The sequence below is a fragment of the Protomyctophum parallelum genome (genome assembly GCF_964188405.1).
Source record: "Protomyctophum parallelum genome assembly, chromosome: 18".
NCBI classification, from domain to species: domain Eukaryota; kingdom Metazoa; phylum Chordata; class Actinopteri; order Myctophiformes; family Myctophidae; genus Protomyctophum; species Protomyctophum parallelum.
In genome coordinates this window covers 35714998-35739382 of record NC_139716.1, presented here as the reverse complement: position 1 = coordinate 35739382, position 24385 = coordinate 35714998, and the positions used below count along the sequence as shown (strand labels likewise).

At 41.7% G+C, this 24385-nt stretch overlaps 1 protein-coding gene across 1 annotated transcript in view; it reads left to right on the top strand.

Annotated features, from left to right (window-relative positions):
• Positions 1–23280, top strand: part of LOC310876117 (netrin receptor UNC5D-like) — a gene marked incomplete at its 3' end in the record, with an annotated part of 128234 nt that extends 104954 nt beyond the window's left edge. Inside the window, exons 5-12 of the mRNA XM_083789562.1 lie at positions 6465–6639; positions 10710–10877; positions 12355–12519; positions 12839–12871; positions 18224–18409; positions 19782–19931; positions 21901–22326; positions 23138–23280. Of these exons, the coding sequence (XP_083645688.1) occupies positions 6465–6639; positions 10710–10877; positions 12355–12519; positions 12839–12871; positions 18224–18409; positions 19782–19931; positions 21901–22326; positions 23138–23280 (1446 nt within the window). The remainder of the gene's footprint in view (positions 1–6464; positions 6640–10709; positions 10878–12354; positions 12520–12838; positions 12872–18223; positions 18410–19781; positions 19932–21900; positions 22327–23137) is intronic.
• Between the last annotated feature and the right edge of the window lie 1105 nt (positions 23281–24385).

Here is a 24385-nt window from a genome sequence, read left to right as displayed (position 1 = left end):
CAAGTTGTGAGCACATCTGTTGCACATCTGCTTTTGAAGATATGTTATTCCTTATCAGTGTGATTAAAAATAAAACATTAATTAAACATCACATTAAAGATCACGGTTGATGAATAATTAAACTGTGCTTAAAGAAAACAATTTAAGAATACATTTCGGTATGTTACGTGTCAGGGAGGCGGTCGCACGCATCCCTCAAAGGAAACTACAGTGTAAGACGAAAGAGCCTTCTGAATAATGAAAGAAAGATAATAATGCAACTGTTTCACAATCATTAGGCCCACATTAACTTCCCTAGTGTAATTAATCACTAAGTTGGCTCGTGCACAGTCATTTGAAGTGCTTAAAATGCCATTATTCAGGGCTAAACATAATGTTCCCAGAGACTAGATGGAGATGAAGCAAAGAGACTGAGGGATTCTGTTTCATAGATTTGGTAGATAGCTTCATAGTCTTGTTTGACTAGCCTATGATCAGTGTATGTTGGATTCATGTTAATGGGTATTTGCAGACATTTAAATTACTTAACTTGGCTCTGTACTTGGTTTGTTTCTTTTTCCTTCAATTTAGGCATTTACTAGGCACTCTTAACACAATCAGTTAAATAGGAGCTCTGGGGTGCCGGAAAGACATGGCCACTTTTACTCTGAAACCCACGACCCGGAAACGATCCCCTAAAAAAAGTTTGCTCTACATTGCTAGCTTACATTGTTATCGTTTAAATGTATACGATATATGATCCAAAAAGCGTTCATATTTTGTGGGATAATAAGCAAGAACAATACATGGTAATACATCAAATATCTAGAAATAGTCATCACAGATCATAAGCAAGCTAAGAGAACACTATAGAGCGTCGCAGTCCTGCCCCCGACTAGGGCTCAGGAAATAATTCCCTGTTCATTTTCCCCATAGACTTTTCAAAAATAATTGATTTAACTCCATTATTGCCCGCTAGGTGGTAGCATAAGCACACCTAACCTGTGCCCCCCGTCCTCTCTCAGTCTACGATCCCTGTTTCATTTCCGGGTTATTCAGTGAGGTGGGGGCTGTTGTTGTGAGGACATTGATCGTTAGCCGTGAGCTCATACCCCTTAGCTCTCGTTACAATGTGCGCAGCGATGCGATACAAACGCACAAATGATTTACGATCGTCGGGATGCGCGACAGCTCACCATGGACAGCGCTCGAAGCTTTAGAGATACAAGGCTTTGAAAATCTTGTTATAATGGAGGCTCAATGGAGCTGGATTTAAAAAATCCCATAGCTGGTGAGGACGGAGGCTCTCCATAGCAACCTAAAATGTAGCAAGCAATGCTAAAATGTAAATTGACGGTCACGCTTTAATATATGGAGCATATGGTTGTCCACGAACATGTACGTATTTAGCACCTTTACTACATATGACTACAAATGTCATATCTAATCCAACCGTTTGTTCCAGCTGACGTGTACACACGTCATAGCGCTTTTTTATTGATATCAAACAATTTATTTTCTTCTTTTTTGGGGGTTGGCCTCTCCTTCTGCACCATACTCCTTGCTGTTCGCGCATCCGCGCTGCCGTTCATTTCCTTGTTTGCGGCTCAGAAAGAATGCCTCGTATCTCCTAATCTAGGGAGCTTTCCATGTTTTTTACCAAAAGGGCATACTTCTGTCTTCATTTCTGACTTCAACAAGCCTCTTGTTTGGAATATTAACTCTTCTAGAGAGACTTTAGCGTGATCATCGCGAGGTAATGATGTAACATTATGCCTACCGGTTTTGGGGGGGAACGGAAGGCGGGGCTTTTCCGAGTAAAATCTCACATAAACACTTAATTTTTATTTTTATTGATGCAGCAATGAAAAAACATATGTGTACATTTTGCTGTATCCGACATGTAAATATCCCCCCCCCCCCCCAATCAAGGTCAAAACAAGACAAATAAAACAAAGAGAGACAGTACAAGACTAGCGTCTTTATTTTGAAGAAAATCTCGGTACTGATTGTGTTAATGACCCTCAGAGTGAATCAAATCGGACAGTAGTTTCATGAATCAGGGCATAGTTTGTACCATTCAGAGTGTTGTATTAGGACGTCGTTTGTAACATTCATATTGTATCAGGGCATAGTTTGTACCATTCATATTGTATCGGGGTGTAGGGAAGAGGAAAGGCATCACTGATGAAACTCAAGTTAATTGAATCGGACGGAATGAAAGCTGATCTGGTTGCAATATGCTGTGATTGCCTTCACGTGGTTTTCAATTCCCATTTAACTGAATGTGAATGTAAAGCTCTTATTTCCACAATGATGGACGTATCACTTATTACACCTGATGGGGAAAGGGGGCTATGATTAATGCTTGGTTCAGTGACGATCAGCCTTTTTCATTTCAAGCAGCCCCAGTTTGATACGATTTTTTCCCCCCCATGGGACCCCCAGTGTTTGTTTAACTCTGAGAGAGCATACAAATGAGCCTGTGAATGATTGGACCTGTGGTTACAGTTGCACACTCTCAGAGTTAGAGACCTGTAAGGCTCCATGTGGTTCCTAATGGGCTCTATGCACACAGAATAACTCTTCCTACTTCCGGGCCCCCTTCCCGTATACTTCCTTCACAGGTGTTGCTGATGATACTAATTAAGGCTATGTTCCTTTTATTGTGCAGTGGTTCTCAAAAGTTTTTATTTGAAAAGCTTAAAGCTACCTCAAAGTGCAATACTTGTACAAGCTCTATTATGGCAAATACCAGTGGTGTAAGTACATCTACTAAGTAAGTAAATGTAAGTGGTGTAAGTACTGTACTTAAGTACAATGTTGAGGTATTTGTAATTTAATTGAGCATTTACAATTCACAATACTTTTACTTCTCTTCCACTACATCTCGGGTCTACATCTCGGGTCTTCCACTACATCTCGGGTCTACATTTGATAACTTGAAATGGGACATTCTTCGTACTTCATTTTGGTACTTTGAGTACTTTTACTTGTAACGTACGAGTATGTCTACATTGCAGTATTGATACTTTTATTACTTTTTTGCACCAATACATTGATCTTGACTCCAATGCATGCTGTTGCCAGTAGACATGCTGGCTGGCATGGATCATAGGATTATAGGTGTGGCTTCGCTGCTGTACTGCTCACTGCCAATTAAGCAAAAACAATGATATGCTAATTAAGCAAATCCTTCCACCTCGCTTCCTCCCAGGTCAGTCCCTTATCAGGCTGGTTTAAGCCTCCTCGGCGTCAGCGTTATGCATTATCATTCTCCCTCCAGACAAGGAGATTATTATTCTACCATCACACAATGTAAATAAATAGCATAACAAGGTTATAGACGCACTAGAGACAGTGGGAAGGACAGAGATTAAACAAAGACAAAACCACAAAACAATTAGGAATGCGTTAAATAGCTCAACAAGAATGGCTTAATTAAGCATGCGCAGAGTCCTTAAAGGAGTAGTTCATCCACAATTGACTTATTATGCTTATGTATTACACACCCCATAATAAAGCCTTGATTCAGGATGTTTTGATTTTTGTCACATTCCTTGAGCCAATAATTGTATGAATCATTGTATGAATGTATCAATTGTGGAGTCTCCTACTGACCGATGACCCGGTCATCACATTATTGTCTTGTTTGACTGCAGTTATTATAGCATATAGTTTGTTGATTCTTTTAGAATTGTTTAGGTATAGCGTATTTAAAAAGTTCTTAAAATTTCCACTTCGCTGTCATGCCCCTCGAATTCATGTGGAGACCCCCCACAGCGTAACCTCCACTAAATCATCACACAATCCCTCAGGTGGGCCCATGGCAGACACTGCAGCCCAGTGGGCCAAACTGGCACGGCATCACTGGGCAGACTGGCGGGCAGAACTCCACGGACCACCTTGTTATCACAGTGTGCTCTGTAGCACTGGCTCGCCCGTGTGTATAGCCTGGGGGAGAGAGTTGGACAAATTCACGAATGTAGCTTTCATTCCCTCCACGAAAAGGTTCAAACATCTTCCACTGATTCACTACCCTAGATCCTGTTCCTTCCCTGTGCCCTGCTAGCCATTATGTCTAATCACAGACAGTGGTGTGAAAGTACCAAGTACATGTACTATCAAGTGTATGTATGTATGTATGTATGTATGTATGTATGTATACTATGTATACTATGTATACTATATATGTATGTACTGCATGCGAGTGAGTGAGTGAGTGAGTGACATACGTATGTATTGCGCCTGTGTGTGAGTGAGTGAGTGGACATGTTTGACGCCGTATCGCAATGTATAGCCTATAGGGCTTCAGTAGTTAAAGGCGCATGATGATATTTATTGGGACATCAAAGGGGCAAACATGACAGATGACATTACTTCTTTATTGACTTTCCAGCTCCATTTATGTTTTTCTTCCCAGGCACGTTGCAAGAGCAAAGCAATCTCTGCCACACTGTGTTGGCTGTATAGTCATATTGCCTTGGAGAATGTAATAATAAAGTAATGTTCACTCTCACCATGCAGTATAGATAGGCGACGCACGCACACACGCACACACACACACACACACATGTGTAAACACACACACACAAACAATCACATTGCAGCGTTTTTACTCATTTTTCGAGTTCCACAGATTGTTAGTATTTATAAGAGATGAGTCTCTCATCTTTCCAGCGAAAAAAAGAAAAATTACTTTTTAACCACAACTTTATGAGCAGTTCAATATGGCTTGTTTCTCCCAAAACATAACTGTGTGTGTGTGTGTGTGTGTGTGTGTGTGTGTGTGTGTGTGTGTGTGTGTGTGTGTGTGTGTGTGTGTGTGTGTGTGTGTGTGTGTGTGTGGGTGTGGGTGTGGGTGTGGGTGTGGGTGTGTGTGTGTGTTGATTTATTGGCAGAAATGTAATCAGTACAGGGTACAGTCAAACAGAAATGTAATCAGTACAGGGTACAGTCAAACACATGTCCAAAATGATTACCATTCAGGTCCTGGGTATTAATCATGACATGAAAAATAACCACAAAATTCAAATCATCATACAAGGTAAAAATAACAAATATGTAGGTTGGGGAACAAAGAAGGGGGTTATAAGGAGGTGGCGGTAGCATTCCACACTTGGGTAGCAGTGCTGTAGAAGGAGAATTAGTTGTTGTTCTCGCTTCCTCTTGTATTGTGGCTGTGTCAAAAATCTGCTTCCCCGTATTTTTTAGGCAAAGCGAGCAGGCCAGCAGTGGAAGACCTTAGGGGGCGGTTTGGGACATATTTAGGCAAGCAGTCATGTAGGTACTAAGGAAGGTGCGAGACCATTGAGAGCTTTATACACAAGTTAAATAATTTTAAAATCAATCCTAAAAACAACCGGAAGCCAGTGCAGTGAAGCCAAAACTGGAGTAATATGTTCTCTCATCTTAGTTCTAGTTAAAACTTTAGTAACTGAAGTTTTCAAATAATGACAATTAAAAGTACAGTATTATGCCTCTTAGATGCAGAAGCAAAATTATAGAAAATTGGAAGTAGGTGTACTCCTTTAGTACTTCTAAAATTGTATTTAAGTACAGTACTTGAGTACATGGTCTCAAGTATAGCAGGCTAATGCATGCACACACACACAAGCTTGCAGTAATGTTCAGTGCACTGCCATAAATCAAACCCTACTCCCTGACGCCTGAGTGAGTCTCTCTCAATGAAAAAGCTCTAACTAATGGCAAGTTAATAGCAATTTACAGAGCCAGCCAAGCCAACATGGAGACACACCAACACACCGTTCTTTTAAGTTTATAATTCAGAATCATAGACAAGTAGATGCTGTTGACCTGATTTCGATCTCCCTGAGGGTTGTTCTGAGGACGATTCTAAACACTGACCTACGTTTTATGAAAAAAAATCTAATTTCAATTCATTTTTTTAAATTAAAAAGTGTTATGTTGCTATATACTGTATGCAACAAGAACCCCAAAAGGGGTTCCTGTCCTGAAGGGGTAAAACACCAAAATGAATCTCGCCCGGAATGGGTAACCTTCTAACCTACACAAAATTGACCGGGGTGCCCAAGGGGTCTGTACTAAGCCCCCCCTCCACACCAAGGGCCCTATATTGTGCACCGCCGTACACCTTGGGCTGTATTTTGCGTGTCTTAAGTACCAGGTCTTATTCCCTAACTTGAGTAAACTAAAGACCTGGAGGCGTGATCAATGTTCTTTGGCCACTCAGAATAGCCAAATGGCATTGATCACGCCTCCAGGTCTTTTGTTGACACTTACGGTATATTATACTGTAAGAGTTGTGTGAGAATTTTGAAACTGATTTTATTATATAGTTTTGCTGTTAAACTTTTAGGTTTAGGTTTAAATAAGGTATAATTCTACTCTTCCACAGAGTGACATTAATGACTTGGAGTACAGCATCAACGGATATTATCAGCTGAAATACCTCATTGACATCAGATGTTAAGTGTTTGTTTGCATTTAATGTCTTTGTGAAGGTGGAGTGGTTGAAGAACGAGGAGCCTGTGAACTTGGATGGGATGGTTGACTCCAGAGTGGATCAGAACCTCATCATTCCAGAGGCCCATCTCTCAGACTCTGGGAACTACACGTGCGTAGCCAGTAACATCGTGGCCAAGAGACGTAGCTCCACGGCCACCGTGGTTGTCTATGGTAAGATGCATTTCATGCCTTCATTTGATCCTGTCTGGGTCACATCTACTAACAAGTCCCACTGTAATATAATGTACTCTGCAAGACATTATTTATTATTTTTATCCCCAATTCCGTCGCTACACCTCGTTCTGCTCAACACTCCCTGCTGACGGACCGTAGCATTACGTGGAGTGACAAATATCACCCTCCCCTCCCAGCTTCCCTCGCCCGAACACGGGCCAATTGGCACAGCAGCCATTTTGCAAAGAACTTGGGCCCCTTCCCTACTTCCTACACAGGTGTTACCACTGATACTAATGAAGTCTCTGTTCCATTCTGGTCAATCAGAGTCAAGGTGCTGCTATTGTGCATGGCTCACTGAAAACACTACTACACCAGGCAGTGTTATGGGGGTCCTTGAAATTAAAACGTTTGAGAACCACTGTACACTAAATGGAACAGAGCCTTAATTAGTATCATCAGAAGTAGGGAAAGGGCCCGGAAGTAGGGAGAGTTATTGTGTGTGCATAGAGCCTATTGTGTTTGTGTAGATGCCCGACAAAGCCAGATGCACCACAGCTTCCATACACCACCTCTGCGCTCTTGTATGGAAGCATTATAGCTACAATAATCCAAATGAAATGGCATACGAAAAGTCAGTTGAAATAATTGAAATGCTTTTTAATCTTCAGGTAATTACATTTTTTTTTACAAAAATAAATAAAATGCAATTGGCATTTACATCTAATCTACAGATGTGCTCATTATATGACAGAATGAAAATGATAAATAAGTAAATTAGAATAAAAAATGAAAATGCAATTTTGAAATAAGATAAATACATTTTAATCTTCAGATGATGAACACATTTTTTGAGACAAAAGTGAATATATAATATAATGATAGGATTTACATTTTATCTCAAGGTCTGCTCATTCTATGACTGAATGAAAAAGCAAAAGAAAATCACATTGCTTTATAATTTTTGAATTGTACACTGCACACTAAGTGACAGATTCCAAATGGGTACTTGGCTAAAGTAATGCCACAGAAAACTGACATCATATTGATGTATATTTTGTGCATCAAGTGACCCTTGTGTCTTGCAGCGATGGTTGAGTGGGAAGAAACGGAGGCAAGCAACAGGTTCCAGTCTACGAATCCGATCATTTTATTGAACAGAATTCAGTCGGTACAAGGCAGGCAGGCACGGGCAGAAGGCCCCGTGCCTCAGGAGTCACATCGTAGCCAATCTCATGTGAACACAACTCAGTGGTCACCAACATTACAGTATAGTTAACTTCAAAGTCCCTCCTCCGGAAACAAACAGGCTACCTCCGCTTTATGGGAGCCAATCAGAATGTTGCCTTCACAGGATCTTCCTGTGAAGAGTAGGAGGGACACCTGGCATGTAGCTCATATGTCACACTAACTTATACGTTTTATACCAGTAGGACTAATTAAATATCTATACTATATATGAAGTATGCAGAACCTTATTTAACACAAAGGTAGAATGTATTCTTAACAGGTCTAACTGATTAAGCACAAATACATTCTAGAGCAGAGAGCAGGAAACCCCCTGAACACACACAGCTGTTGGATTGCAGTTTGAGATTATATTACTTTAAGATAAGACACTGTCCCGCGACCCTTGGGGTCTTGACAGCATTATAACAAAGACTTGATTGTATCATTGCCTGATTGTAAATAACTCTAAGCAGTTTACTCTTTCTATGCAGTCACCACAGTATCAACTTGTCAGCCCGTGTACTTTAGCTGACAAATATTCATCAATATGAAACCCTCAAGATCACTATTCCAATGGTTCACAATCATAGGATGAAACCCTCAAGACCACTATTCCAATGGTTCACAATCATAGGATGAAACCCTCAAGACCACTATTCCAATGGTTCACAATCATAGGATGAAACCCTCAAGACCACTATTCCAATGGTTCACAATCATAGGATGAAACCCTCAAGACCACTATTCCAATGGCTCACAATCATACAGTAGATAGCACACTTTACCACTGCGCCACCCCATCGCTATTCTTTTTAATCAATATCCATTTAAAACTCTGTGCAAATTGTTACAAGGATTAGATACAAATGCTTACATTTGTACACTCTGACAGGAGTCAAGATCTTACAGACAGTGTAATTTTACACATACAGTATTCAGATGATTTCTAGTACATATCCAGTCAGACACAGTACAACCGTCAGCTAATGTTTCCACCGTCGATTAATTACATAAACTGAGAGTGTTAACCTCACCCTCAGGTCACCCTCACGCTGTTCAGTTAACTTAACAGTTACTTCATCAACTGTTAATTAACTGAGGGTTAATTAAATTAACTGAGGCTGTCCAAATCTGGTGTACAAATGGAACCAAAGGGTTCATATTTGGTTCCATTTATTTAGCACTTTTTTGTGTTTTAGCATACATAGATAGATAGATAGATAGATAGATAGATAGATAGATAGATAGATTCTTTATTTCTGTGTCATGCACCAAAGGCGCCCAGCCCACATGGACTTACAGGACACACCATAACATTGCTTCAATATTGCATTGTGTAAAAGAAACATTTTTACACAAACAAAACATTCTGCCTCATTTCCCACGATTTGCATAAAAAGTCTGCCAAAGCAAAAATACCCCTCCCAAAACAAAACTCCAGCTTCTCATAGTCATAGGCTATACCTGCAGGTCTTTACGAGCTCTTTTCTTTTGCCGTTCCGTTGGCTGCTCTGCAAAGAAAGCAACATCAAGCTGCTATTCCACTGTGGGGAAAACTCCACAGCTCATTAATTGCAGTGTTTCCACATTTATTTTCTCGACGTCTATCGAAATACCAGAGCAGCTCCTTTGTTTTAGCAGAAAGCCAGCGAAAGACATCTTCTGCTAACAATCCAGTCTCAGCTTTTTCCTCAAAGCAGCGGTCGAGGCCCGTCAGTCATCTGTCAGCACGTATATAGGCCACCACTTGGCACACTAATAAAGTTTAACACTCGTCAAATCCTTCCTGATGTTGTCTTGAGTTATAATAGTAACGTTGTCTCTATGTGACGTCTCGTCGTATGGCGGTGGCGTCATGTATAGGGCTGTCACGATTACATCATTTGTGTTGACGATTAATAGTAAATCATTGCACTTAACGATGTAATCGTGTTTCTGCCGTGGAATATATAAATAATAATAAAAAATACATTTCTGTTTGCTTTATAGGCTTCATAATTTCAAATTGCACAAGGCTACAAATAAATAGATAAATAATAAAATAAAACATAACAATTGCGGAAATGGCTGATCTACATGCTTGCAACGCGTCGCAAGCTTGTAGATCTGCTATTTCTGCTATTTAGGGGGAAATGTATGAGCATTTTTCAACATGGAGAGTTTGGAGACGATTATGCAAAATAATTGTGATTATCTTAGATAATTGCGATTAGGCGATTGCCGATTATGTAATATTGTGAGTGGCCGTATGTACCCCATGGCTACAGCCGAGTAAGCTGTTGGATCGGAGGAACACATTACACTGGCATAAAGTTGCGATGGAAAACTTATATTAGATTATATCTTTCTATATAATATATTGTTGAGAAAAGAAGAGTGAAGTAGAAAGTAAGTTCAAACTGTGAGGATCAAAATCAGAATTTATTCTCAGCTTCATTGTCACATCACAATTTACAGAAGTAAAACAAAAGGTGAAATGTGTTGCTGTGCATGCTTCCCATCGTTTTTCCATATAAGAAAAGAAGGGGAAGAAGAGGGGGGAGTTGGGGAAGGAGATAATTGCTTTGGAGGAACGCTTTCTGACATCTCTGCACTGTCACAGTCACAGTGGTGAGACGGGAATGTGTCACAGGCACAGTGGTGAAACGGGAATGTGTCACAGGCACAGTGGTGAAACGGGAATTGCATTTATTCTGGCAGTACTGTACTTGAGAAGAATTGTGAGGTACTACTACAGTACCACACACACACACAAAATGTAATGTTTTTCCATTATCTACTTCCACCATTGCTTATAGGGCGTCTCTCTTGCTGTTTCTTTTCTTCTCCTCCTCCAGTAAACGGAGGCTGGTCCTCGTGGGCGGACTGGTCCTCCTGCAACGTGCGCTGTGGGCGGGGCATGCAGAGGCGTTCGCGCACATGCACACACCCCGCCCCTCTCAACGGGGGGCTGTTCTGTGAGGGCATGTCCGTGCAGAGGAGCACCTGCAACGCATTATGTCCAGGTGCGTGCCACACCATGATTGCTCTGCTCCTTGTATAACCCGTTAAGACCCCATGAGGCCTATTCTACAAATGTTAAAAATCAGACCCAACTGAACTGAGTGGTGCTGTACTGTACTCGTGCTGTAGTACTGTACAAGCCCTCCTCCCTGGCGTGCGTGCGCGCATGTGTGTGTGTTAGGCTGCGCAACAGTGACACTTTGTGGACAACAAACGCAATTTCCGTACTCGGACGGACAGACACAGGGACAGACCCAGCCAGGGACACACATTGCTGTCTATAGGAGTGGCTAGCACCACTCAAAAATTGTAGAAACTCGCAGCATGGCATGGATATCTGCTATTTTTGAATAGAGTAGTTCACCCAAAAATGGGACCAGTGATAACTGGAAAGAACCGAACGTAGCCGAGAAACATTCTAATTTGCCGCGCCCGCCCCGAAACGGCCCAGAGAAGGATTTAATTGGATCCTGTGGAAACGGAAATCTGGACCCATATTGTGTCCAATGCTATATTATGCTTATTTTCAGTGTGTGTGTGTGTGTGTGTGTGTGTGTGTGTGTGTGTGTGTGTGTGTGTGTGTGTGTGTGTGTGTGTGTGTGTGTGTGTGTGTGTGTGTGTGTGTGTGTGTGTGTGTGTGTGTGTGTGTGTGTGTGTGTGTGTGTGTGTGTGTGTGTGTGTGTGCATGCTGTTGGGATTGGGGTGCGCCTCACTCCAATTCGTTGTGAATGTAGAACAGAGTCTGGGTTATTCTGCAGTCACACCACGGCGATTTGGATTGTTATGCATCCCAATCCCAACAACACACACACACACACACACACACACAGTGAGGGGAAGAACTAACCCAGCCCTCATATTTGTTCAACAGACGATATGGAATAATTACAACGCATGCATGTCTATTTTTTCTGTGAAATTATAATAAGTATTAACTTGGCTCTCATTGCTCTGTAATCCAAGGACAACTACGAAAATAAGTTTGACTGAGCTCTCATGCAACGTTTGTCATCACCTGTATTTATGACAGCACTTTCTTGGGAACACAGCTCTCTCTCTCTCTCTCTCTCTCTCTCTCTCTCTCCCCCCCTCTCTCCCTGTGCTACATTTAGGGTAATTACTAATTTCTCTTCAAAAAAGTATTTTTAATTTATGCTCTGACCTCATTTTGGATGCAGTCGGTTTATGTCTGCAGCGTTAGGCGACACACGGCCTTCTTAGACAGCAGACCTGAAAACAAACTATGGAAGTATGTGGGAAATGAAGTTAACCTCGGGGGTCCCCAGATGATTAGCTTCATTAATGTGCAACATTGTGTTCTCACTCAACAGCAAACAAACCACATTTCTAAAGTGACAATTGAATTACTTTTAAGACCTTTTAATACCAAATTGGCGAAATTGTGTGTGTGTGTGTGTGTGTGTGTGTGTGTGTGTGTATATATATGTATGTATTGTTTTACGTCATCTCTTCTCTCAGTGGACGGGGGTTGGGGTCCATGGAGCGAGTGGACGGTGTGCGGCCCAACGTGTCAAAAGCGGCGCAGCCGAGAGTGCTCGTCTCCGCAACCCAAACACGGGGGGCTTCTGTGTGACGGAGCCACGCGGGGCCATGACAACTGCACCGGGGGTCTCTGCACACACAGTACTGTACTTTGTTTTCTCCAACTGTGCCGTCTTAAGAAGCTCTGTTGTTTCAGCGCAACCTCGCCCTGTGATTATTATTACAAAACATACATTGCCATTTAAGGTTGTCCCTCAGGGCTATATACTAGTGTATTTTTACTATTTTCACTAGTATTCACTAGTAGTTATTGCGTGTCGACAAGCTCATATACCGTGTCGTGCTGTGACTCGTTGCAAGCTCGACTATTTTCCTGCGAAAGCTTTCCCCACAATACGAATACTGGAGTTTAAGTTTATTTTTACTATATAAAAGTAAAACTCTGTATTTTCATTTGCAGATGGAAAGCTGTTACATGACGTGACACCACATGGTGAGTTTTTTCTCCGTTATTACAGTCATTTTCCAATTTTGATTCTGGAACGTTATGTCAATTCTGTCTTAAATTCCTATATAATGCCTAATTTGCATAATTTTGCTGTTTTTGAATTTGAATCCTGAAAAAAAAGTTTGGGACATAATGCGGTTTGACAGAGACTGTTGTATGTCAACTGGCAAAAATACCTGATCTACAAGCTCACAGCGAACATTTTTGCTGAATGTTCACCTGTTATATTCCCAGAATAGGGACATTAGACGCTTTGTGAGCTTCAATATCTATTATTGCTGCTGTATGTTCACTTATACCAAACGATTGCCTATAGTCTTACAGAATGTTTGCCCGGAATAGGGATGAGCTGTCCCTTGACAGTGATGTGCTCATTTGCATACATAGATAATTAGAATGATAATCCAATTATGTTGCCACAACACTTCTGTTATAAGCACCTGCTATCCCTATTCACATCTCTGGCACCATCTCATGTACAACTCTCCTCTCCAATCCTCAAATGTAAATACATAAAATAATAGCCTCATGTACCACTCTCCTCTCTAACCCTAACCCAATCCTAAAATATCACACATTTTCAGCCATGGTTCCCTTTGGACGACACAAAGAAGACTTTGTGTCTCCACCACTGTTGGTCATCAAGTTATTGGCTTAAAGAATCCATGAATTCAAGTCTCCAATCGATAGAAAAGTATTTTAGGGGATGAACTGTGCCTTTAACCCATTTAGACCGTAGGACGTGTGGAAACCTCATAGCTAATCCAACCGATCGTTTGCAAGGACGTGTACACAGGTCCTAGCGCATTTTCATTGATATCAAAAGAGAAATATTATGATTTATTTTTCTTTTTTTGGGGGGGATTGGCCCCTCCTTCTGCACCATACTCCTTGCTGTTGGTGCATGCGCGTTGCCGTTACTCTTCCCTGTTTACGGCTCAGAAAGAATGCCTCGTATCTCCTAACCCATTCTGACCGGGCACCCATTTTGGTGTTGGCATCATGTCATGCTTTAGCTATTGAAAAATAGCAGATCTACAAGCTCATATCGCGCCACCGAGTGGCACGATACGAGCTTGTAGGTCTGCTATTTTTTTTTAAATCGAAGAACGACTGACATTTTTAGAATCTGATCTCGGGTCAGAATGGGTTCATCAGACCAGTGCGTGTCCAGTGGAAAACTCGTATGAATCTGATCTCAGGTCAGAATGGGCTAGGGAGCTCTCCGTGGTTTTGACCAGATGGATATACAAACTCTTCATTTCTGACTTCAACACGCCTCCCGTTCAAAATATGAACGCGAGGGATTATTCAGCAACTTTATCGTAATCATAGCGAGGTAAGCAAGCAACATTATTCCTCCCGGTTTTTGTACGGAACGGAAGGGGGGGGGGCTTTCAGAGTAAAAGCTGCCATATCTGCGCGGCACCCCGAGCTGCTATTTTTAAAGAAATCCCGGCGCTGAATGTCTTAAAACCCAACTCCGTCTAGCAGGGGTGGTTTTGGCACAACCTTGGTCCACGACTCGTCCATCTCCTCCATCTGGCTTATTTATGAAGAATCATAAAATAGTGAAGTGTAAGTATCAAATCTACAGTATGTTACCAAGGGGTGTGCTATTCTATTACACTTTATTTTAGGGATGAAATATTTATGCCATCGCATCTACAAATCTCATGGGGGATTGGAGAGATTGGGTATATGGGTCAGAAACACTGTGGAATGAAGGTTTTTTAATTTAGACGTCAAACAGACAGTATACTCTATAACCAGTGGATTATAATATACATATAATGTTTTATATATTTCACATATTTAGCTCTGGATCACTGGCAATGCACGCACGCACACACGCACACACTACTTGAGTAAAAGTATCAATTCTGCAATATAGAAATACTCTAGTCCGGAATACAAAATGTACTTGAGTAAAAGTACAAATGTATTGGCATCAAAATGTAGCCTCCCTAAAGTGGCAAAAATAATAGTACTCGTTATGCAGAATGTCTCAGCCAAAATTAGGAAAATAATATACAAAATATACAATAAACCCAAACGAACCTAAACTAAACCCAACTACAAACAGAATGAACAGTAAACACAAATCAAAAACTTATCCCAAATAAAGAACAGTCCTTCTCAAGATTTGCAGACAGAGGCAGGTTACTCATGAGTCTCTTCAAAAGACAGGATGGTTGGGGTGAGCGATTCCCTGCTGCCCTGAAGCTGACAGTCCTCTGATCAGAGTAGTTTTGGGAGTGAGCTTTATAGTGGATTGGGTGTGGCCACCATCCAATCCACTGCAGGTGTCATCAGAGCTCATCAGAACCAGCCAATCTGTGGAGAGGGCCAATTCCCCACAGCAGCAGGCACTCTCCAGTAATCAGTCTCATGCTGCCACAAGTCTCCTCCACCTCTCATAACTCTCCACGGTACCAGTTGGAGGAGCAGGAATCCTGGACGAGTGCAGGCGGCTAATGTATTTCTTGTCTATGTACTGAGTCTCTTTCACAACCAAAGAGGTGAGGTGAAGCAGGAGCTCCTCGTTGTGGGCGCACAGGTCTTCAAAATCCACCTCCTTCCTTTTGGTTGCATTGAGGACATCAATGGCTTCATTTTGAATTTTGATGCCACGTGTCTTTAGCTTGCTAAAGCCATGTGGCAGGCAGCTACCATTAAAAGTTTGTAATGTGGTCAGGTGTGAATGGTTGTCTCAACCAGCCCCATGCCGAGTTCAATTAAACTAGTTAAGAGTATAAAGTATAAAGAAGGATAGAGACTGAACCGGCGCGATAACTTTAACCCGTCCCTAACCCTAACTTATGCCTAAACCTAGCCGCAATTTGCAACTCTAGATCTTTTTATAATTGGATGAATCTAGAGTTGCAATACCCTCCATTGACTCCCCACTCATCCAATTTGGTTTGCGATCTGCTTGTCTTAAACAACGTTAAACTCACAAACATTGCAGCTGTAGTCCAAGCTTGAATTATCCTCTTTCAATCTGCCGACCTTGTTTTTCATAAAAATCCACCGTAGACATGTTATGAGCTACTTTCTTTCAAGACATCCTCTGCAGGTGATTATTTTTCTAAGTGTTGCAGTTTGGAAGCACTCGTTTTTGTTAACAGGTCGCGCTGCTGCCTCCTGCATTATGTGCACATTCAAAACAGGTGGTACGCAGGGCCGTTCAGTGACATACGACGAGTGCTTCCACACTCCAGCACATGGAAAAAGAATCACCTGCACAGAATTTCTTGACAGAAAGTAGCTCATGACATGTCTATGGTGGATTTTTATGAAAAACAAGCTCGGCAGATTGAAAGAGGATAATTCAAGCTTGGACTACAGCTCCAATGTTTGTGAGTTTAACATCGTTTAAGACAAGCAGATCGCAAACCAAATTGGATGAATGGGGAGTCAATGGAGGGTATTGCATCTTTAGATTCATCCCATTATAAAAAAATCTAGTGTTGCAAATTGCGGCTAGCCTAAACCTACCCTCAAAACCATGTCCACCTGGGTGGAAAACCCGTGGTTTTGGACACATCTAAGACATCCATTATGCAGCTGTGTTTCTTACATGGCTGCGGCTGCCATGTTTTCAATCTGCTGTAGTTTTAGCATGAATTTTAAAATAATATAACATAGATGCATTTTAGAATTCTGGACGAGATACTGCATAGTTAAGACAGTTTAAGAGCCATAAACGACAAGACGTCTAATTGCCAATTATGGACCGGATGCCACGACAAGACGTGCTCCCTTAAAAATAATAATAATAATCTCTTTTTTCTTTTTCTTTTTTTTATCCATATTTAGAAAATTCCTCTAATCTGGTGTACAGGTGATGACATGCACATTACATGCATAATAGAATTACAATTTCTTTCTTTTTTTATAATGGGAGAATTGGCACTCAAAGCCTAAACTGGTGACCACCAGGTGGCGCTGAATATCTCATAATGAAAATGTATTTCATCTCAATGAAACCAAAACAATCTCTTCATTATTTATCCATTAACACATCTGTTTGTTGTTTCATGTAAAGAAGGGGTTTAAGAATGATGCATCTTGTCTACTAAAACTTTCCATGCCCTCGATTAACCTGCTACTGTAGCTGTTAAGGCCAATTTGCATATAGTTTGATCAAATTCCACTTCTTTGGAGATTGGTCCTCTGCTAAGTCTTTCTCTGCCAGTCCTGATTTCAGCGCAGCTCTCTATCTGTCCAGAACAAGCTATAGTGAGCTTTATTTATCATACATTTGGTTCCTGGAGTTGTTGGACGTGGCTGCACTGGTGGGAATAGATATAGCATTATCATTGCTAATGAGCTAGTGTAATGAATGGCTGTTGTCACAAAGTGATGGAAAAGTAACTGAGTGCATTGACTCCCAAGTTCTGTGCTAATGTAATGGATGTGTGTTGTCACATTATCTCTGTGGAGTGCAATGGAGTGCAGTCTAGCACAGCCTTTGCGCTAAAGTCCTTTTCAGTTCAAGGAAGCACAATTTGGAATTCTACCCACTAACATAAGAGAGTGGCCAAGGTCCAACTAAAAGGATGGATCATGGGCAATCAAACGTGAACATTTTTAATAGGCTATTGATGTGTTGCCACTGTTATTGTACTCTCTTTTGTTCAGTGGGAGACAAAATTTGTTCTCTATTTTTAAATCTGGGTGAGGTTGGTTTCTTCATTTTTTTCCCCCTTTGGTGTTTGCATATAAGGCATGTAGTTGAGGCACTGTCTTTGAAAGACAAAGTCTTTCAATATTATATATATTCTCTCTCTGGTTCAGGTGTGGGCAGCAGCAGTGATGTAATCAATCTCTCTCTCTCTCTCTCTCTCTCTCTCTCTCTCTCTCTCTCTCTCTCTCTCTCTCTCTCTCTTTCTCAATTTCACTTTATTGGCATGATAAAATATGTTGTACATAGTTTCAATTGGATGTTTGAGAAAATTCCTGATTTGCCAGGGTACCCCACACTTCACTATCATACAGGGCAATATAATAAATAAATGCAAATAATTGCAGCCTAATTGGAATATTAATTTGGACAGATTTTCTAATTGTATAGAAATCCCTTCTTGCCTTTTCCCTCGGGTCATTCACAGCCATATTAAAATTCCCTGTGGAACTATTCTTTTAATGCCAGGTGTGCGTGCATGCGTGTGTTCTATGTTGGTGCAGCCTAGTAGCCTACAAATGGGTATCTGCTTCCCTGAGATCTGGACAGTTTCAGGAAAAGATTTTTGTCTTGTCTTTCGGGGCCCAGGTCTGACAGAAGTGCTCTCTCTCTCTCTCTCTCTCTCTCTCTCTCTCTCTCTGGTTCAGGTGTGGACAGCAGCAGTGATCTAGCTCTGTACTCGGGTGTGGCTGCAGGCCTGGTGACGGTGGTTGTGCTAATCGTGGGCGTCACTCTGTACAGGAGGAACCAGAGCCAGTACGGCGTTGACGTCATCGACTCCTCTGCTCTCACTGGAGACTTCCAGTCCTTCACTTTCAAGTCCTCTAGCCATGGTGAGCTTGAGACACAAACACGCACGCAGGCGTGTATGGCGCTGTGCCTTAATTCAGGGCGGGAACGCCTTTTGGGGGGGGGGGGGGGGGGGTTTACCTTTCAAGACAGGAACCCCTTTTGGGGTACTTGTTGCTACCAGCGCGCTGCAAAAATCACTCTGGTCCGTCGCAACTTGTGGACATTTTGAAAATGCCATTAATGTTTGTCCGGCTGGTTTCGTTTTGTCCTACGCGATTACGTGAATCAGCATGGCTGCGTCTGCAGTAGGCTATTACCAAAACAAACACATGGTACTTTTGTGTCGCACATGGAAAGCAACTGAAAACGACCATGGATATATTAAAGACAGTTCCCCTGTGCTGCTGTGCACAGCGGAGATAATGCACCACTCCAGGTACGAACCAAAACACTGACTGAAGCTGATTCACGACTAACTATCTCCAGACTAGTCCTGCAGTCCCGCAATGAAGGAGAGACAATCTCGCCTCTCACTACAGTCCACTACAATGCCATTCTAGCCTTAAAACCTACATTTATATGTTATTCAATAATTACTTTAGCGCAAAATATAGGCTTTTCTAAACCAAGCCCTGTTTCCAAAAATGCTTATGTGCCATTATTGTATTTTGTGAATTTCAATTAACTATAGTCTACAGTTTAACCCATTGCTTCTCAGCTATTTTAATTTCAAGGACCCCCAAATTAAATTGATAGAAAGTAGCCTAGGCCATTTTATTATGATTTTCATCTCTGGACTGGGACCCCAGTCTCCATTCATCCATCCATCCATCCATCCATCTTCAACCGCTTATCCCTAGTCGGGTCGCGAGGGGGAACAGCTCCACCAGAGTGTTCCAGACTTCCCTCTCCAGAGCAACATTAGTGACTTCCTCATGGGGGACTGCAGTCTACATGGCCAAAAGCCAGTGTTGATTTAACTCAAAGGCTAGGCCTACAAATGCTCACATCACATCATGTCTATACTAAATGCATTAGAAAACAAAAAACATTCAAAAATGAATGTATATCCGCTTTCTGTCATTTATATTTCCATTTCCACAACAATAAACAGGAAAACATGGCATATTTTGGACATAGTTTGAATGGTGATTAATCATGATTAAATTAATTTTGAAGCTGTGATTAATCTGATTACATTTTTTAATCATTTGACAGCCCTACTGAAAACTTTAGAAGGCATTTTTAGAATTGGCCTTCAGGTCTAAATGGGTCTTATACATAATAATCTTATTAGGCATTTTTCTCTTTTTCTTCCCTCTTTTAAAAGAAAATCATGCCTAATACAATTAGGGATAAGGTACCACGCAAGATGACTAAACAAACCCATAACGATATTACTGTGTTTTTCAGGAAATCCTTTGCTGATCAATTCCTCCATGCAGCCTGATCTGACGGCGTCTAGAACCTACACCAGCACCATGTGTTTCCAGGACTCCATGGAGAAGGATCTGATGGCTGAGCGCTCACTTCTTGACCCCTTGCCTGACCTCAAGGTCAAAGGTGAGAGGAACAGATCCTTGCTTCCCTGCACTTGCGTCTTGCAGCCAAATGCCAATACCCCAACTTCCACACTCACTAACTCTATACTCACGTCCTCCACTCGCACATTAGTCCCGCCTTCGAGCATGCAGGAGGTGAGCCACATTCCAACTCTCACTCACCTGCATGTCATGATGTATATTAGATGCTACATTTTTCATATAGGCTATGAGCTGTTTGACGTGCATTCTCCCACACCATGAACAACAAACGGCACGACTGTCTAAATAAAGATCAACTCATTATTTAATGTGTTGCTTCAGTAGCTTTGATCACTGTTATTCAGAATGATGTTCAGTATATAAATCCACTTCAGTATCTCAGCAGTTGGGCCACTTTCACTCTTAAACCGTTCAACACACGCATGTCGTATGCAGGCATGTCTACATTTTAGGAAATGAGAACACATAGGCAGTCAACACATCTGATCTGGGAAGCGGAAGAGAACACGACTGTTTGTCGCTGTTTGTACGCTCCAAGTGGCTTGTGTGTAAAGCAACATAGCCAGCTGTAAGGATGGAGTGATTAACATCATGCTATTCAGTTTGGAACATCTTCCTGGAACCATGTGCTTATGTTTCCTGGCTCACAACTCCTCAGAGATGGCTCTGAATCCTTCCTCCTAGCACTTTGGAGCAGGAATAAAAGACCTGGCATGACCGTGAATCCGCTTGGTTCAAGTGAGGATAGAGAACTGAGGCAATATTAGGCAGAAAAGGGATTTTGTATTGTTCAGGTGTCGGAGTGAATTTTGGTGTTGGTTTTGTAATAAACGTTTGTAGGAATCAGATATTAGACATTTAAAAAGGAATCGCTTGTTGGAAAGAGGAGAGGACATCAATGGCTTCATTTTGAATTTTGATGCCACGTGTCTTTAGCTTTCTAAAGCCATGTGGCAGGCAGCTACCATTAAAAGTTTGTCATGTGGTCAGGTGTGACTGGTTGTCTCAACCAGCCCCATGCCGAGTTCAATTCAACTAGTTAATGTAGAATTCCATAGAATAGAAATAATTTCCAATGCTCTTATCAGTAAATCATAATGCTCGGCTAGCTTGTTTACTAATGTTTAAACCAGTCGTTCTCACACATTTTCATGTCAATTAAGAACCCCCAATTGGTATGTACTCGTCTGCGGCCTGATTTTGTGCCAGGGAACCGTGCACCAGATTTGTGTTTCCACATTACACATTTTTCTAATGTTTTCCAAGATTCTTTTGAAAACAGCAGATCTGCAAGCTTGCAACGCGTCACACTGCCTAGTTGCTTCTTTTGGGCTTGTTTTCACTTTTCATAGACCTGGATGCTTATTTCTCTCACAAAATGTGGGACCAACATGGTTTGAACAACACTGGCTCCAGTGGAGTCCTGCACTCCCTACCCTTACTTTGGAAGCAGAACAAATATAAATAGGACACTTCTATTTTCACCAATCTTCCCCCATGGTTGGGAAGATTGTCTTGCCGAACATCAGTAAGGCACTGCCCAATGTTCTTTTGCTCTGCAATTACATCATTTTGATCTGGCCTTGCTGAAACAAGGAGTATGCTGTAGCCTCTAGAGTCCCTCCTAGCAAGGCTAAAAAGCTGATGTCAAACTTAACACAATGTTTGATAAAAAAAACAGGAGTAACCAGGTGCTCACAGGAGGTAAATGGATGACTATAGTAAAAACATGTAAATGGTCCTCACACAGATCTAACGGAATCAAGACAGAAAAAAACGGGTCACTCAAGAGTAAAAAGAGGAAAAAACCTTTATTTTATTAAAAGGCAACTGCCAACATGTTTCGCTTATGAAAGGTCTTCATCAGGACGAAATGACAATTGTCAGTACATTTAAAATGGTATTATTCTGGAGGAATTGTGAGATTTTAAGTTCACTGGTATTTATAATGTCACGATGTGAATGTTTGCGTGTTTATCTACCATCAGGTCAGGGTTCCTTCATGGTGTCTCTGGGGGTGGCAGAGAGAGCAGAGTACCACATCATGTCACACCCTTCCCAAACCATGCCCCGACGCCTGGCACCAGACTACAGCAGGATGGCCGTAGATGCCACCCTGGCACCGGACTATAACACAATGGTGGTAGATGCCACCCTGGCACCGGACTATAACACAATGGTGGTAGATGCCACCCTGGCACCAGACTATAACACAATGGGGGTAGATGCCACCCTGGCACCGGACTATAACACAATGGGGATAGATGCCACCCTGGCACCAGACTACAGAACAATGGGGGTAGATGCCACCCTGGGCAGAAGAGAGAAGAGTCTATTCACCGCCCAGGTCTCCTCGGGCCACTTCACAACTCACCACAAAACGACAGAGGGCAGGATGGTGATACCCAACACAGGTAAGTCTAATGCTGAATTTATCCGTGTCATATGCCTGAGACATATCCCCGACTAGAAGCCTTCGGGTAAATCCAAGACCCGAAAATACCCGGGATCCGACTCGGACCCAGTTCGGTCACGTTTCCAATTCCATCCACAACAAGTGACTCCAGGACCGGGTCGGAAACTGCTACCTTATGTCTCGGGTCTCGGGTGCCGACAGTGAAATGACCGTTCCATTAATACCTGTACCGAGTGGACCTGGCGAATGGCTTTCAAAGCTGTCAATCACCCCCGCTCCTACCCCCCTTTCTTTTCTCCTCCGGCCAGTGGCTGGCAGCTGCCTGCGTGCCTTGTGTCACGTGACTTTAGTAATGAAGTAGCAGCGCTACTGTGTAAACAACAAGAGCTTCGGCTTTTTACGTCTATTTGGGTATGGGTCGGTCAAATTGGACCTGTGAAGACCTCTACCCCTACTTTGCTTTGTAGACTCCATCATACGACAAAGTATAAAATCAGGTTAAAATAAGGCAAAAGAAATATCCTTAACTGTCATTAACATCTTATATGAATGCTCTTGATTGATTGAACTATAATAAACACATGGTAGTAGGTGTTTGTTGGACAAGAAAGTTGTTATGCAGCTTTTCTTTGCAGTTTTTACTCAATTATAAACTAAAAATAAATAAATAACAAAAATAAATCTCACTTTTGAATGCACTTTTAGTACATTCAGAACAAGCTGATAATAACGGACTTGGCTGAGGTTGTGCATTATCACATTGCATATTAGCACTTTATTATCACTTCTGTTTTTTGTTGTTTCTTTAGACAACCGAACAAACACCACAAACTTCCGAGGAAGAGGAGGAAGACGAGGGGGGGCAGGAGGAAGCGGACGCTTCACTCAACACCATTCGGACGACCGAGACCGGTACCGGCTACGGGAACGCAGCACCGGACCCACACAGTGAACCAGACGGTGATACATAATCAGGTACAGTACTTTTGATGCCTGCATGGCTGCTCTATCTAAAGGACTTTCTTAACATAATATACCACAAATGAACTTTAATCAACAAAAGTTGATTTGTTCTAGTTCTAGGAATCTACATTTAAAAGCATGGTACAATCCTCACAACACTATTTCCAGAACTTCACTGAGCAGGCTAAAGCCTACAGCCCTTTCAATCCCAAATCAATGTTCTTTCCAATCAACAATGCCTGTTTAAATGCAATTACGAAAAGAGAGAGGGGAAAAAAAGGTAATGCATAATATGGTAAAACGTTTTCAGGATGGGACCAGAAGGCAACGGAAATTCAACCTTACAAAGGAGGAGAACATGGCTATTCTAGGACAACAACTCGGTGGTTACGATGGCTGATCAGGGAGGAGCCACAGTGGTTTGGGGTAAGGGTCAATGTACAATACAGTCCACTGATCTCAAACCCCCTGGAAAATATGCACTCACAACCAATGATTACTAACTGAATACACAGCTTTAATAAAATATCACTTACCCCATAAAGACCTGATGTTAAAGGACAACTTTTTTTTTTAACCAAAGTTTATGTTTTAGGTTATTAGAGAAAGTAAAAGAAAAGTGTTAATTCTTTTTTTATTTTGCTGCTTTCTTTCGTTTAAGGATTTTAGCTTTTTTTTTTTTTTTTACAACCTATTTCTTTATTAATATTTACTATGGTCCTACTAGACTCTAGGAAATTATATCTGGCCACAAAAGATCACAGGATCTACTGAATGTGAAGGTAGAGTACTGGGGGGATGCCATACTGTGTCGTAGGCTCTGTTCTTCTGTCACCTCCTCCTTCAGATTCAATAGATCCCGTGATCTTTTGTGGCCAGATGTAATTTCTTGGGGTCTAGTAGGACTATAGTAAATAATAAATAAATAAAATCACTATACAATTTTGTAAAAAATAAAATACATATTTAGCCCCATGTTCGAATGTCAAAAATAGACTAAAACTAAAGAGATCCTGGGCCTGGTGAGAGTGAGAGTCCTGGCAGAGTAATTCCGGAGCAACGGGTTGTGTGGCTCTGGTTTTTCCCTGATGGCC